The following is a 13,949-nucleotide window of genomic DNA, read 5'->3' as shown; positions in this document are numbered from 1 at the left end:
TCCCAGTCCAACCAGTCTAAGCCCAACCAGTCCAAGCCCCTCCAGTCTCTCTGAGCCCCTCCAGTCTCCCTCAGCCCCACCAGTCTCTCTCAGCCCCTCAGGTCTCTCTCAGCCCCACCAGTCTCAGCCCCTCCTAAGCAGAGACTGAGTAATAAAAAAAAGTCAGGATCAGCACCACCACTCCCAGCCCAACCAGTCTTAGCCCCACCAGTCCCTGCCCCACCAATCCCAGTCCCACCAGTCCCAGCCCCACGAGTTCCTTCCAGCCCCATCAGTACGGGTAGACGCGCCCCTGTCATTACCGCCCTCAGCGCGTCGTGACTGCGCTGCACTCCGCTCTGTAACTCTGCACTGTAACTCTTGGTAAGTTTCAGACTTTTACGAATAGGACTATTTTGTTTTGTCTAACTTGTGATCGCTTTACTGGGAGGTTTTCTCACACTAAGTAATTACCAGGGGAAATATTCTAAGGGCGAGGCGACCCTGAGTGTATATGAAGCTTCAGCAGAACCGATGACAAAGTCCTGAGTAGATCTGCCTTTACTGTTTTACTACTTTATTGTTCGCATTATTCCAATGAAAATATAGCAAATATAGTTTTTTCCTCATAATATAGAAAGGTTTTTATCGTCATAAAACGTTGACATTATCACTTTATGGGATTGGTGCTTTGACAAGGTTCCCGTTCTCTTGACTTGATCATTAACTTAAGGATGGCTAAGGACCGTGCTCTTCAGAATAAACGTGTTTTGTTTGGTCAGAAACAAGGTTATTTGTTAGTTAACACTAACAGTGACACACTTATCAATAAAAAGCGTCCCCATATTGTCACAGTGCATGACGCCACTCAGCGGGGAGTCCACCGCTGCGCATTGTTGTCGTCATGCAGCTTGGGAGGCTTTACAATAGCCTGCCCTGTCATGAGCACACAGAATGGACTGTTTTAATTTCTCTTCCGTGGCAATGTGTTGATAATACGTATCAAGTTATTCTTTCAGCGCAGCTGATGCGTGTAGCTCTGCCAGGGTGCTGTGTCAGTTAACTGTCATTCATTGTCCTCAGCTCAGGCGCAGCACAGTGTTGTGTAAACAGTTACCCTGGCTATTTCGCATGATATATGGCCTAAACACCCGACCCACTTTGCTTGTTTCGCAGTACACGCTTGCGGTTGGTTAGAATTCAAATTGTAAGCGTATACATGATACTCAGCAGTCCTACCACTACTCAAAGTCCTCCTTGTGTCTCAGGTTGCTGGAGTTCCGATGGAGCATCGTAGGATGAACATTTCCCCGGACATCAGGGTCCAGAGAGGCTACGTCCAGCCGCACAGCCGTCCCAGGAGCAGCCCGGACAACTTGTTCGGAGTGAGGGTCCAAATCCAGGGGATCAAAGGCTGTCCCTACGTGGTTATGAACAGCAATGACCAGGAGAGCCTCAGGGATTCACCGGCTCCTCAATCAGAACAGCAGGGCCAGAGGAGGGCAGGGTCTCTGGACCGGTTCTTAGAAGAAGTACCTGCTAGCCGAGGCCAGGTCACACACTCAGAGTCCAGGGACTCAGGACGAATTGCAGCCTCCAACGCACTTCATTATCAGCGACACCCAGAGCTACTGCGACCTTACGACCCTGAGAGAAACAACCTCAACCTCCTCATCGCCCCACAGCCCATCGCAGACCCCCGGGCGTCTCCCTCTCCCCCGGGTCCCTTTCCCACTCAGGGCCCCCAGGCCGTCAGTCCCACTAATAGAGCCCGGATCCCGCTACCTGCCGGGGGTCCGGATCAGGACCACGACGAGCATCACTCTGGAGAACCCGCCTCTCCAGGTAAAGGGGTCCCTGCCAGGTCCCCAAACTCCCTGGAAACAGACACCATCTCCTCGGTGGGCAAGCTGATCGACCGCTTCAACAGCACCCAGCAGAAGAGGGGTCGCTTCGGCCCGCGGAGCAGGATCAACCTGGAGGACCAGAGGAGGTCTCGCAGCGTGGACAGCAGGAAGAACTCAGACTCCTCCACCTCCTCCTCCTTCTCCTCCAGCAGAGCCTCCTCTCTGAAGGGCGCCCGGTCTGGGACCTTGACCGTGGACGGCGGTCGTCCCCCTGAGGAACCAGGCTCCAGGTCCCTCGGCGGAGGCTCGGGCACACCGCTGACTGGTCGCAGGCAGCAGAGCTCCTCCAGCACCCAGCTTTACCAGGAGCCCCCAGGGAGGGAGTCCTCCCCAACACCTCCCCAGACCGCCAAACCAGTGCTTAACGGACTGGGACGAGCTTCTGCACCCCGGTCCCAGGCACCCTCAAACTACGTGGAAGAAACCCAGGACAGAGATGCACAGGTAAAGAGTTTCACTACATGTATCAGGAGGATTCCTTGTCCAAAGGCTGTATAAACGTGCTGTTTGGTTCTTAAACAGGTCACTCCTGATCTTCTGAAAGGGCAGAAGGAGGTGTCCGCGGACTCAAATGAAGACACAGCCAAACAGATACTGTACTTCTATCTCAAGGATGGGTGAGTGTTTCAAACATTGGAGTATGCTGTGCATGACATAGTAGACCCAGGAGAATCAAGCTAAAACTTTAGCTAGATCTCTGCTAGCTCTCTAACTAAGCCTGGTGTGGCCTGGTGCTTCCTGTATAGAACTACTGGGCCTGGCTGATACTAGCTCTGGTTCAGATCCCTTTCAGGGGCCCCTCTTGTCCTTTTGCCTTCTCGTCGTCTTCTGATTCCCTCTTAGTAATTACATTCTTAATTACATTAGGTAGGAAATAACATTCTCACAACTCACTTAAATATAATGTTTTGTTGACCCACCCGTCACCTCTTGCCCTCCTAGCATTCCAGAAAGAGGATCCTTTCTCTGCAATCCCTTCTTAAAGTCCCTTCCTGTTCCCACTGCATATGGAGGAGGTTCTCTCCTGCCTGTTCAAGGCATTCGTTCTGGGGTGGGGGAGGGGCTGTCAAATCTAATTTGAGTGTGTGCCTGTGATGCCCTTTGAGGCTGAAGTTGTAGTGAATAAAGTCGACTTGACTTGGAGGTGAGGGACATTTGTTATAAATATGAGGGCGAGCCTCCCTTGGCCCTCCCAATGGTGTTGGGTCCTCACACTCTCAGATAAGGGCCGGTGGTTACAGCTGTGTGTGCTCAACGCATTGGATTGGAATCCTGACTATGAACACATTTCCACACTCTTGGTTATAGATGGGCTTTAGTCTCTAGTCGCTTCATTGAGCAAGAATGTAATAATCAAATGATTATTCCCTCTACTGACTTGATAAAAATGGCAGCAATAATAATATTCATGGGAAAAACCTTTGAAAAAAGGGACAAATGCATTAACTGTTTCAAAACAACACAACTCGTTGCTCTTTGCAATACGGTGCAAAATTTGTTGATCTACTTTCTCTAAGATCCTTTTTACAGTTATGGCAATACGACTAATGCGCAGACTAACGTGATTATGACAGATATTATGACCAGGGGTTAACCCTGGAACTGTGTTTACATTGGTGATTCAGGACGACTGATAATGAGTCCACCACAGAGAAGAAGGTCCACCTGGTGCTGGAGAGGATGAACAAGCTGAAGTGGAAGACAGCGGAAATAGTGGAGAAGGAGGAGAGGGTAAGCTCTGAGGCGTTCCTCTCCCTCATAGAGAGGGGTCTCTCTCTGTGATTCATGCTTCATGTGTTGATTCTCTATCCTCTAGGATCATACTTCTGGCTCTAAGGATCTGCAGGAAAAACAGACTGCACTGGAATATGAGGTGGATGACTTGAAGAAACAGCTCAAGGTGGAGATTAAGGTACAACAGAGTCTGACCGTTACATTTGAAAACATGTAAAAACATGAAAGTTTAACTTCTTAACTTACTGGATCTTTTGGTCTTTGTGAAGTTGGTCATCAATTTATTTTTTGTATGTTCTGTAGAATGAAAAGCTGTTAGCCAAGGCCTGTGAAAAGGCCAGGAATGATAAAAAGAGCATGGCCGAAATGTTGAACAAGGGTGAGTTTGAGCTGTCAAAGCTCCAGGACCGGCTGGCTGAAGTGGAGGCTGACCTTCAGTCCACCATACAGGAGTAAGAGCTTTGTCATTTTAAAACCGATAGAATAAAAACATGTTGTGGCCGTGTTGGTCACCAAAACATACTGAATTGTGCAGAATTCAGTCTTTCAGTATTCAATGACATGCATCAAACCTTGATCTTAACAGACAAGTGTGTGTTTTGCCCCGGCGTGTCAGGCTGGCCCATCTGAAAGCAGAGCGAGAACGCTCCAAGACGGAGATGAAGGACCTTCAGCACCAACTCTCTGAGATGCACGACGAGCTGGACCAGGCCAAGAACACCGAGGACATCAACGCAGACAAGGAAGTGCTTCTTAAAGTGAGGACCATTTGACTAATAGATATGAAACTTTTAAATCAAGATGAATTTAAGTTAGGGATGGATTGACCAAAAAACATAATAGTTGTTCTTACCTTGTGCGGTCTTCATTGTGTCTAGTTCAGTTGATTTTAGAAACTAGATCATGCAGCATGTGGTATTTCTTGTCCCTACTCCAATTTAGATTGCATTCTTTGAATGTTGTCAGCCTCCCTTGTAAGTGTTCGGATAACATTGTAGTCTGCTAGATGACTGGATGTGTAGTCTGCTAGATGACTGGATGTGTAGTCTGCTAGATGACTGGATGTGTCGTCTGCTAGCTGACTGGATGTGTAGTCTGCTACATGTGTCGTCTGCTAGATGACTGGATGTGTCGTCTGCTAGATGACTTGATGTGTAGTCTGTTGATGAATGGATGTGTAGTCTGCTAGATGACTCATGTCCCTGTCTCAGGATATGGCCCAGCTGCGGGACGGCTACCAGGAGCTCCTCACAGTTCAGGAGGAGCAGGAAGAGATGCTCCAGCTCAGGGAGGTAGAGCTGGCGGGCCTGAAGGAGGCGCTGAAGGAGGAGGTGGAGAGCCACGAGAGAGGTGTGACCGATCTGAAGGAAGAACACCTGCAGAAGGTTCAGAAGCTCCTCAGAGCGGTGGATAAGGCCAAAGAGGTGACTGAAGGGGTTATTTGGCTCCTTGTTCCAACCCACATGAACAAATTCATTCCATGGAAAAATACCTTTTTTATAACCGCAGTTGTTATTGCGTTGTTTATGTCTCTGTTGTCAGAGCAATACTCTGCTTGGTCAAGACAAGGCCGAGGCGGAGAGAGACCGGGAAGCGTGCCAAAACAAGTTCAGAGCCATGAGCCAAGAGAGGGGGCACCTGAAGGAGCAGGTGAGGCAGCTGGAGGGCAAGGTTGAGGAGCTTCACCACGCCATCAGGGAGGCCAAGGGCCTGGAGAAACAGCTGGAGCAACGGGCCAACCAGCTGGAGGTAGATGGACCTGAGGAGCACCTTAACCATTAAGGCATGAAGATCTCACTTCTTCGTTCCCAGAGGGTGGGTCTGGTCAGGTAAGCTGAGGTGTGCTGTGGTTGTTTTATTGTTGCATTCAGAAAGAGAAGCAGCAGGTTGAACGCACTCTGATGGAAGTGAGGCAGAAGGAGGATCAGATGTCTCAGTCCAACCAGGCCCTCATCACTCGTCTGGAAGATGTCCAGGTACAGGCTGTTCTCAACAACCACCTCATACCTTGGTTCTGCACATTAAGGAATTAGTTAGTTAGTAACTGTTTCTCCATTTAGTGATTAGTTTGAGTTTTGAACATTGATGAAAATCTTATTTTTATGTCATTGAAATCAAAGTACAAATGTGTGCTGCTTAATCCTTCTGAATTGTGAATGTTGGAATCATGGATCGTTATTAAATGAATGCTTTAGTTCTTTCGGCTTGTGTAATTTGGGATTGAGGTTGCTTTTATATTTTAAAAGAAACCTCAACTCAACCTCAATTGCTTCATCTAAAGTACCGAGCTGTTAGCTTATCTCTGTCCTTTGTCGGCAGATTGAGCTGACCAAACTGAACCATGAGCATCGAGAGCTGAAGGACAAGCTCAGGGAGGAGAAGAGCCAGGTGCTGGAGCTCTGGAGGACCCGCCAGGAGCTGGAGGAGGAGAGGAAGACCCAGGACCGCACGGTGGAGCAGATGCAGAAGAAGGTGAGAGAGTGGCCGCTCAGTGGGAGCTACCAGTAGTCTGTCTCAGTGGGAGAGAGCTTACCCTCATTGAAATAATGAAGCTCAACCTGCCAATGAGTATTCAAAGAGAATGCACTATTATGAGTTGATAAGGAGAGAAGCACAACATTTAAATGTATATAATGTATAACCATGCTTCTTTGATGTATCTAAGAATACACTTAAGAGTTTGGATAAAGAATCACATGAAAGTGACAGGAACTTCACCTTCAAACACACCACAGTGTGAGTGACTCCTTTGGCAAAATTTTGAGTACACAGTTCATTCATCGTATATGGCACAGATGTTCGTTGAAAAGGTGTTCATAACACCTATTTCCTGAGCGGGTAGCTTGCTAAAATCACCTGGCTATTGATCCAAAGAAGGCAAAACATATATAAGCTGAAAACAACATCATACAGCCCTGATATTCAGAAGCTCTACAATGACATTCAGGAACAAAAATCCTGTGAAACTGGATGAGAAAGGTAGATAATCTCATTCATTATAGCAAGTTGTAACTGAGTTAATATTGTTTTTTGCTCATGCAGGCCCCAAGTGTTGCTTGGAATCAATGCAACAAGACTACTTAGCACTGAACTGGACAGTCACAAAAGTGTTTTTATTTTAAAGCAGTGTTAGGCTGATATTTTCTTTGATGCAATGATAATCATTTCATTTGCAGAAATATGGACTGAATCCAAAGAGCTAGCCCTACTCAAATTCAACCTTCAAAACCTGATAGTTGACTTTTCCTTCATTCCTGCCTCATTTCTTGTTTGATGTAACATCCACTCAAATAATAATAATAATAATAGATTCAATTTATACAGCGCTTTTCTCACACTCAAAGCGCTTAAATGCTTGTTTTGTAGCCTATGGTTTATTGCAATTGCATGTATTCATTGCATGAATCCAATTGTTGTATATGCCTATACAGGCTATTTAATTGCTAAAGTGGCTAAATAGCCTATTACAACAAATATGCGGTCCCATACAACTATCCACACCCCATTTGGATGGGGTGTGGATATCTTTGTAAAGGGTTATTTTTTTGGCCCTTTACAAAAGTTTGCCTACCCCTGTGCTAGTGTGACTTAAATGGCAGCTTTAATGGTGACCTGGGCTAATTTCTGATGTTTGGCTTTCATTAAACATCAGAAAGAACAGACCCTTAAGAACACCTGTTCCTCGTTGCTTTAGTATGACGTGCTCTGCACTTTACTGTGAGTAAAGTGCAGAGCACCTCTGCTTTATGAAAGTTATGTTGACTTCATAATTCAATCCATTTCCAAAGACCTGTCCAAATTGCATTGAAGTAATTAAAGACATTTTAAGGCCTAATATTCTGCTTATAAGACTTAAGACTGTTTGTAGAGTATTTAAGACCCCTGTGTACATGTTCCAAAGCTCTCTCAGTAATATGTACACCGGAAGGCCCAGTCCTATATCTCACTACAACCAAGTGTTCTCTTGTGCCCGGGCCTTGACGGGGACAGATGAGCAGCATCATGGGCGAGTGCGAGGTCTCCACGGAGAAACTCCAGCAGCAGGTCAACGAGGCGCGGGAGAGGAGCCAGAGGGAGCTCGCCGAGCTCAGGAGACAGCTGGAGGAGAAGGGAGCGGAGCTGGACAAGTGCAGACTCACTGCCAAGAAGCTACAGGAAGAGGTGCGCCCTGCGAACCCTCTGAATCCCCACAGCGCCGGCAGGAAGTGGGCTAGCACACTTCCTGTAGAACGTACACCAAAGCTCGGTTGGATAGATTAGGTTTGAGCGAGCAGAAGAATAGTATGGAAAACTGCCAAAATAGTGGAGGAAATAGCATTCCACATGTCGTGGGGCGTAGGAAAATATGCAGACTACATATGAAGATAAGATAATAATGCGATATTTGTGCCAAAGTCAAGTATTTAAAGTATTTTTTTGTGTACTGGCTTTCATACCTGTCCACTGAACAGGATTGAAACGTGTTTTGCGTTCTACAGCCCTCTGAACTGAATGGGATTGAACTGTGTGGTGTGTGTTGTTGTGGTCCAGCTGCTGTCTCTGGAGAAGGACATGCAGCAGAGTCGCCGGGAGCACCAGGAGGCCCAGGGGAGGAGCAGGCAGCTGGAGCAGAAGGTGGAGGAGCTGGAGAAGAGAGACCTGGCCACACTGGACAACCACCAGCAACAGGTCAAACTCATGGAGGTAGAGGCCATGGAACTCACACACACAAACACACACACACACACACACACACACACACACACACACACACACACACACACACACACACACACACACACACACACACACACACACACACACACACACACACACACAGACGGACGGGGTTCGATTCTCTCCCCAAACACAAGATCTTTCGCCCTTTATTTCCTCAGGCCGGGGATAATATCTATTATTTTATAATTGTGGTGGGGAGTAAGCAATCGTGTGTAAGTAATTGTGTGTGTTGGAAAAAGCATGTTTTTGTGCTAATCTAAATGAGAATCTTGAACCTTTTGGATCAATCACTGTGATCGATATTTAATAAGGTTGCAACAAACGTACAATGGTTTCGTGTATTGAAACACGTCTCCTTCCCTCCCCCCCCTGCGTGATTCTGAACGGATTTGTCTGCAATCCTAAAAGTCTGATTGTTAAATCCTTGTGTCGATGATGCTTATATCACGCCAATCGAAGGATAGAAATGCGTGTTCCGGGTATTTGATGCCTACGGCACCACATTTATCTGCACGGCTCATAAGAGGAAGTCTGCTAATCAGTAAGATCCCGCAAGTAATTCTGAACAGACTTTTGCCATTCAAACAACTAACAATTCGTTTTCTTATAAACAGCCAACTAAGAAGACGTCAGTTTTAAACGGGGCTGGGGTGTGTGGACGCCAATGGGACGGCCCGGCCAGACTCAGTTCATGGGTTCGGGTCCGGTCAGGCTTGTTGTGTTTGGCCCGATTCAAGCCCTGGCACACAAACAAACACACACACACACACACACACTCACACACACACACATGCTCTCTCACACACACATACACATAGACACAAACACAAACCGATAATTAAACCCAACAGAGTGTAAACTTGTGATGTGGAGCCAAGGGGAACAAATCTACTTATATTTTTAATTCAATAGTTCTAAGCCTACTCACATAACCCTCTGTAATTCAGAACAGTTGGAGACGCTTTCACATGACTCAAGCTTCTCATAGGCAGTGAAGGCAGGTCGTGAAGTTGTGTCGTAGATGGTGATGATGTGAGACGGGGTGACGCAAAGCTTCCTGGAAGTGTTTAGTTGTCCCTGCAGTCATGTGTGGCTTTCTAAAACAGCCCTCGCTGCTGAATAGGCGTCTCACCACCTGTGTGACGGGCTGATGACACAACACAGAGCTGTCATCACTGTTTACTCTGGGTTCAGCCCCATGTTTACTGTTAGGAAGTCACCAGACCTGTCTCAACACAGCTAGGATTACCTTGGAAAACCAACCAACCTATACTATATTATATACTGTAGTATAGCTAATATTACTTGAAACAATATATTTTATGTAATACAATACAATATTTTTAAATATGATATTCATATATATTTGTATTCATCAAATGCATCCCCCCCCCCCCTCTTCAGAGACGGATCGGCCAATTGGAAGAGGATCTGACTGAGGAGAGGAGCAGCGCAGACCGCCTCATGGACCGAGTGGAAAAGAGCAAGGAACAGGTCCAGAGACATTATATTACACTGTATATTATATATTATATTATATTATATTATATTATATTATATTAGAACAGGTCCAGAGACATTATATTACACTTTATATTATTATATTATTTATTATATTATATTAGAACAGGTCCAGAGACATTATATTACACTGTATATTATATTATTATATTGTATATTATATTATATTATATTAGAACAGGTCCAGAGACATTATATTACACTGTATAATATACTATTATATATTATATTAAAACAGGTCCAGAGACATTATATTACAATGTATATTATATTATTATATATTATATTATATTAGAACAGGTCCAGAGACATTATATTACACTGTATATTATATTATTATATTGTATATTATATTATATTAGAACAGGTCCAGAGACATTATATTACACTGTATATTATATTATTATATATTATGTATTATATTATATTTGAACAGGTCCAGAGACATTATATTACACTGTATATTATTATATTATAGATTATATATTATATTATATTAGAACAGGTCCAGAGACATTATATTACACTGTATATTATTATATTATAGATTATATATTCGATTATATTAGAACAGGTCCAGAGAGATTATATTACACTGTATATTATTATATTAATTATAGATTATAGATTATATATTATATTATATATTATATTAGAACAGGTTCATAGATATTATAATACACTATATATTATTATAATCTATTATATATTATATTTTATTATATTATATTAGCGCAGGTCATAGATTATAGATTATAGATTATATGACACTATATATTATTTTATTATATTATATAAATAGTATCTTATAACAGGTTCATGGATATTATATTACAATAAATATTTTTATATATTATATTATATTACATTAGAACAGGTTCAGACGCACCCTGCATTAGATATTATATTACACTATATATTATATTTATATTTATATATTATATTATGTTACATGTAATATTAGAACATCACACACATGGTTATATTATATATTATATTATATTATATTATATATTATATTAGGAAATCACACACACGCAGAATCAAATGCAGGCCCAAAGGCCTCTGAGCTGGCTCATCAATGCCAGAGAGTAAAATATGTTTTACATATATTGTTTTGTTGTTTTGTTTGTACATATAGTTTGGTTCTAGAGTTATCACTTTCAAAGCTGTACTCATAAATGTTAACCCCAGCATGTTATACTGGGAGCGTGAGTTCAAAGAGCTGGAGAGGTGGTGCAGGCAGGATGTCAGGATGTCTGCTGAACAAACAGAGAGACGGCGCTGCTGTTAGAAGCGAGCCTTCACCGGGCCTCTCTGCGCTATTAGAGAATGAAGCCCTCCAATCCCCTGTCTGATGTGGGACACCCAACCAAACACAATATCCCTAACCAATATGTGTTCCTTCCGTGTGGAAACCCTTAGGTTTAGCCTGATGTGGTTTGTGATTAAGGAGCTTACCGGGCGCTGATGAAACATTGTATTAAATGGCGGTTCACCTACGTGTTGTCTTAACAGATGGACCAGATAAGAACAGAAGTCCAGCAGGAGCGAGCTGCAAGGCAGGACCTGGAGTGTGACAAGATGGGCCTGGAGAGACAGGTACGGCCAACCCAGGACCAATTTACTACTGTAGGGCTGGGGGGTTGAATCCAGTGGGAAATACTGTGTCCCAATAACAGGTCAGAAGTTTAAAATCCAACTACAGATACTCATCGCTCATATTGAACTGATTTTATTGTGCTATTTCAGTCAAACTTAACATGTTCGTCTGAATGCGGCTGTGTTTATATGCGAAAATGACAACTTCATGACGGAATGACATCACACCTCAGCATGGCTTACGAAGCACCTTTTGGTCCCCGATATCAGCCATCCCTGAATTACTGCGTAGTTATGGTGATCCACACTGCTGGGCGTCATGAGAGAGATGTGTGTGTCCCCATCCAGAACAAGGACCTGAAGAGCAGAGTGGGCCACCTGGAGGGGGTGAGGGGGGTCAACCAGCAGGACTCAGTGGTCTCGAGACTCACCAGCCGCATCCAGGACCTGGAGGACCGGCTGCAGGGGGAGAAGAGGTGGGCGCACGCACACACCCACCCACACTCACGCACGCAACCGCACGCCGTACGCACACACACACACACACACACACACAAACACACTTTATGGGACATGCTTGACATAATCCAACTTCTAACATTATCTTGAGTCATACAAGGTAAATATGCAGTATGCAATGCAATGCCTTTCATGTGTGTGTCTGTGTGTGTGTGCGTGTGTGTGTCCCCAGAGACAACAACACCCTGCAACAAGCAAACCGCAAACTGGAGCGCAAGATTAGGGAGATGAAGATGCAGGTGGACGAAGAGAACGTCTCTCTGCAGAACCAGCGGGACCAGGTGAGCCATGTTAGAGTAGCGTTTAACCACCAACCGTCACCACTGAGCCTGCTGGATGCATTTCGCTGATGCTTTTATCCAAAGCGACTTACAACCATTCATTCACGCATTCAAACACCGACAGCGGCGTCAACCAGGCAGGGCGACAGACATCTCTTAGGAGCAGTCAGGGTGAGGCGTCTTGTTCAGGGACACCTCGACACTCAGCTGGAATCAAACGATCAACCCTCCGGTTACCAGAACACCCGCTCTACCTCCTGAGCTACTGCCGCCACAGTAGCAGAGTCCTGGGGTCGGCCCCCAGGGGTGTGTGTGCTGAGGCTATGGTGACGCTGCGTGTCTCCCGCAGCTCACCCAGAGGCTGAAGACGTCCAAGAGGCAGATGGACGAGGCGGAGGAGGAGATCGAGCGGCTGGAGAACGCCAAGAAGAAGCTGCAGAGGGACCTGGATGAGCAGCTGGAGGCCAACGAGCAGCTCCACGGGCACCTGGGCACGCTGAGGTGAGCTGCATGCACGCAAGCACACTCACAGACGCTGAGGTGAGCCGTGCGCGCGCACGCACACACACACTGAGGTGACCCGCATCACGCACACACACACAGGTGATCCCTAGCACGCACTCACTGAGGTGACCCGCCGCACGCACACACACACGCTGAGGTGACCCACAAACACGCACGCACACGCTGAGGGGACCCCTAGCACGCACACACACACGCACACTCTGAGGGGACCCCGCACGGACGCATGCACACACGCACGCTGAGGTGATCCACATGCACGCACACACGCACGCACGCACACACACACACACACACACACACACACACGCCGAGGTGACCCGCACACACGCACGCACACACTGAGGTGACCCCGCACGCACGCACACAAACACACACACACACACACACACACAAACACACACCAGCACATAAACACACACACACGCCAGTACACACACACACACGCGCGCGCGCGTGCTGAGGTGACCCAACACACACACACACACACGCACACACACAGGGACACATGGTGTGCATGCATGTGCTTTCCGGCCCACTTTACATGGGTTTACAGTTAGCATTAGCACATTAGCACCATGATAAGGGTGTTGTATTATAATCCGATGTTCTTGTTGTCATCTGGGTGCAGGCAGAAGAAGATATCATCTCAGCTGTCGGTGGTTGACGATGACGGAGACGACCTGGATGACTTGGTGTCTGACTGAGATCTGGACAGAAATCAGGACTACTAAGAGGCACTTGACTGACATGATCTTAACCGTTATGCGTAATAATGTTCCCTTAACTCGTGAGTGACTTTAACTTTGGAGGCAGTATCTCCCCAACACTGGCCCCTAGTGGCCGCGTCTTTAACCACGGCCTTCCAGTGCAGTACAGACTCACTGGTCTGGACCAACAGTGACACAAGCTGCAAAGCTGTAGCTATGCCTTTTCTCTCATGTACTTTGAACGTTTTATATGTATACACTAAATTATTATATTAATGTCTGAGGTAAAATGGTACATGTTGCAAATAAAAGTATTCAACTAAAATATCCTATTACAAGAGCCATCATGATCATCCAACTGAACATTTTTTGCTTGCAATAATAATGGAAAGGTGCCTTTTAATGAATTAATTAATATACACTGAATAAGCAGTCGATAGGGATGAATTTTCCTA

At 45.5% G+C, this 13,949-nt stretch overlaps 1 protein-coding gene across 2 annotated transcripts; it reads left to right on the top strand.

The window, feature by feature from the left end:
• Nucleotides 1-257: 257 nt before the first annotated feature.
• Nucleotides 258-13,826, top strand: LOC115550436 (cingulin-like protein 1). Of its 2 annotated transcripts, none has more exons than XM_030365462.1 (19): nucleotides 258-363; nucleotides 1,248-2,330; nucleotides 2,436-2,503; nucleotides 3,512-3,617; nucleotides 3,703-3,798; nucleotides 3,924-4,072; nucleotides 4,237-4,378; nucleotides 4,832-5,044; nucleotides 5,163-5,369; nucleotides 5,492-5,596; nucleotides 5,940-6,092; nucleotides 7,611-7,781; nucleotides 8,151-8,303; nucleotides 9,744-9,833; nucleotides 11,379-11,462; nucleotides 11,811-11,938; nucleotides 12,154-12,262; nucleotides 12,612-12,763; nucleotides 13,416-13,826. In XM_030365462.1, exons 2-19 carry the CDS (start codon nucleotides 1,263-1,265, stop codon nucleotides 13,489-13,491), a joined length of 3,270 nt encoding a protein of 1,089 aa, XP_030221322.1. In that variant the 5' UTR covers nucleotides 258-363; nucleotides 1,248-1,262; the 3' UTR covers nucleotides 13,492-13,826. The 2 variants fall into 2 exon arrangements, with proteins under 2 accessions (XP_030221322.1, XP_030221321.1); XM_030365461.1 differs by having other exon boundaries at nucleotides 2,409-2,503.
• The last annotated feature ends 123 nt before the right edge of the window (nucleotides 13,827-13,949 follow it).

This window comes from Gadus morhua, chromosome 9, assembly GCF_902167405.1.
Source record: "Gadus morhua chromosome 9, gadMor3.0, whole genome shotgun sequence".
Classification (NCBI taxonomy): domain Eukaryota; kingdom Metazoa; phylum Chordata; class Actinopteri; order Gadiformes; family Gadidae; genus Gadus; species Gadus morhua.
Note: the sequence above shows the minus strand (reverse complement) of the source record. Positions and strands in the feature narration are given on the sequence as shown.

Bases quoted from the DNA above. Each gene is read 5' to 3' on its own strand.
- LOC115550436 (XM_030365461.1), top strand. From the start codon at position 1,263: ATGGAGCATCGTAGGATGAACATTTCCCCGGACATCAGGGTCCAGAGA. The intron at 5,045-5,162 runs GTGACTGAAGGG...CTCTGTTGTCAG, and splicing joins CGGTGGATAAGGCCAAAGAG to AGCAATACTCTGCTTGGTCA. The intron at 8,304-9,743 runs GTAGAGGCCATG...CCCCCTCTTCAG, and splicing joins AACAGGTCAAACTCATGGAG to AGACGGATCGGCCAATTGGA.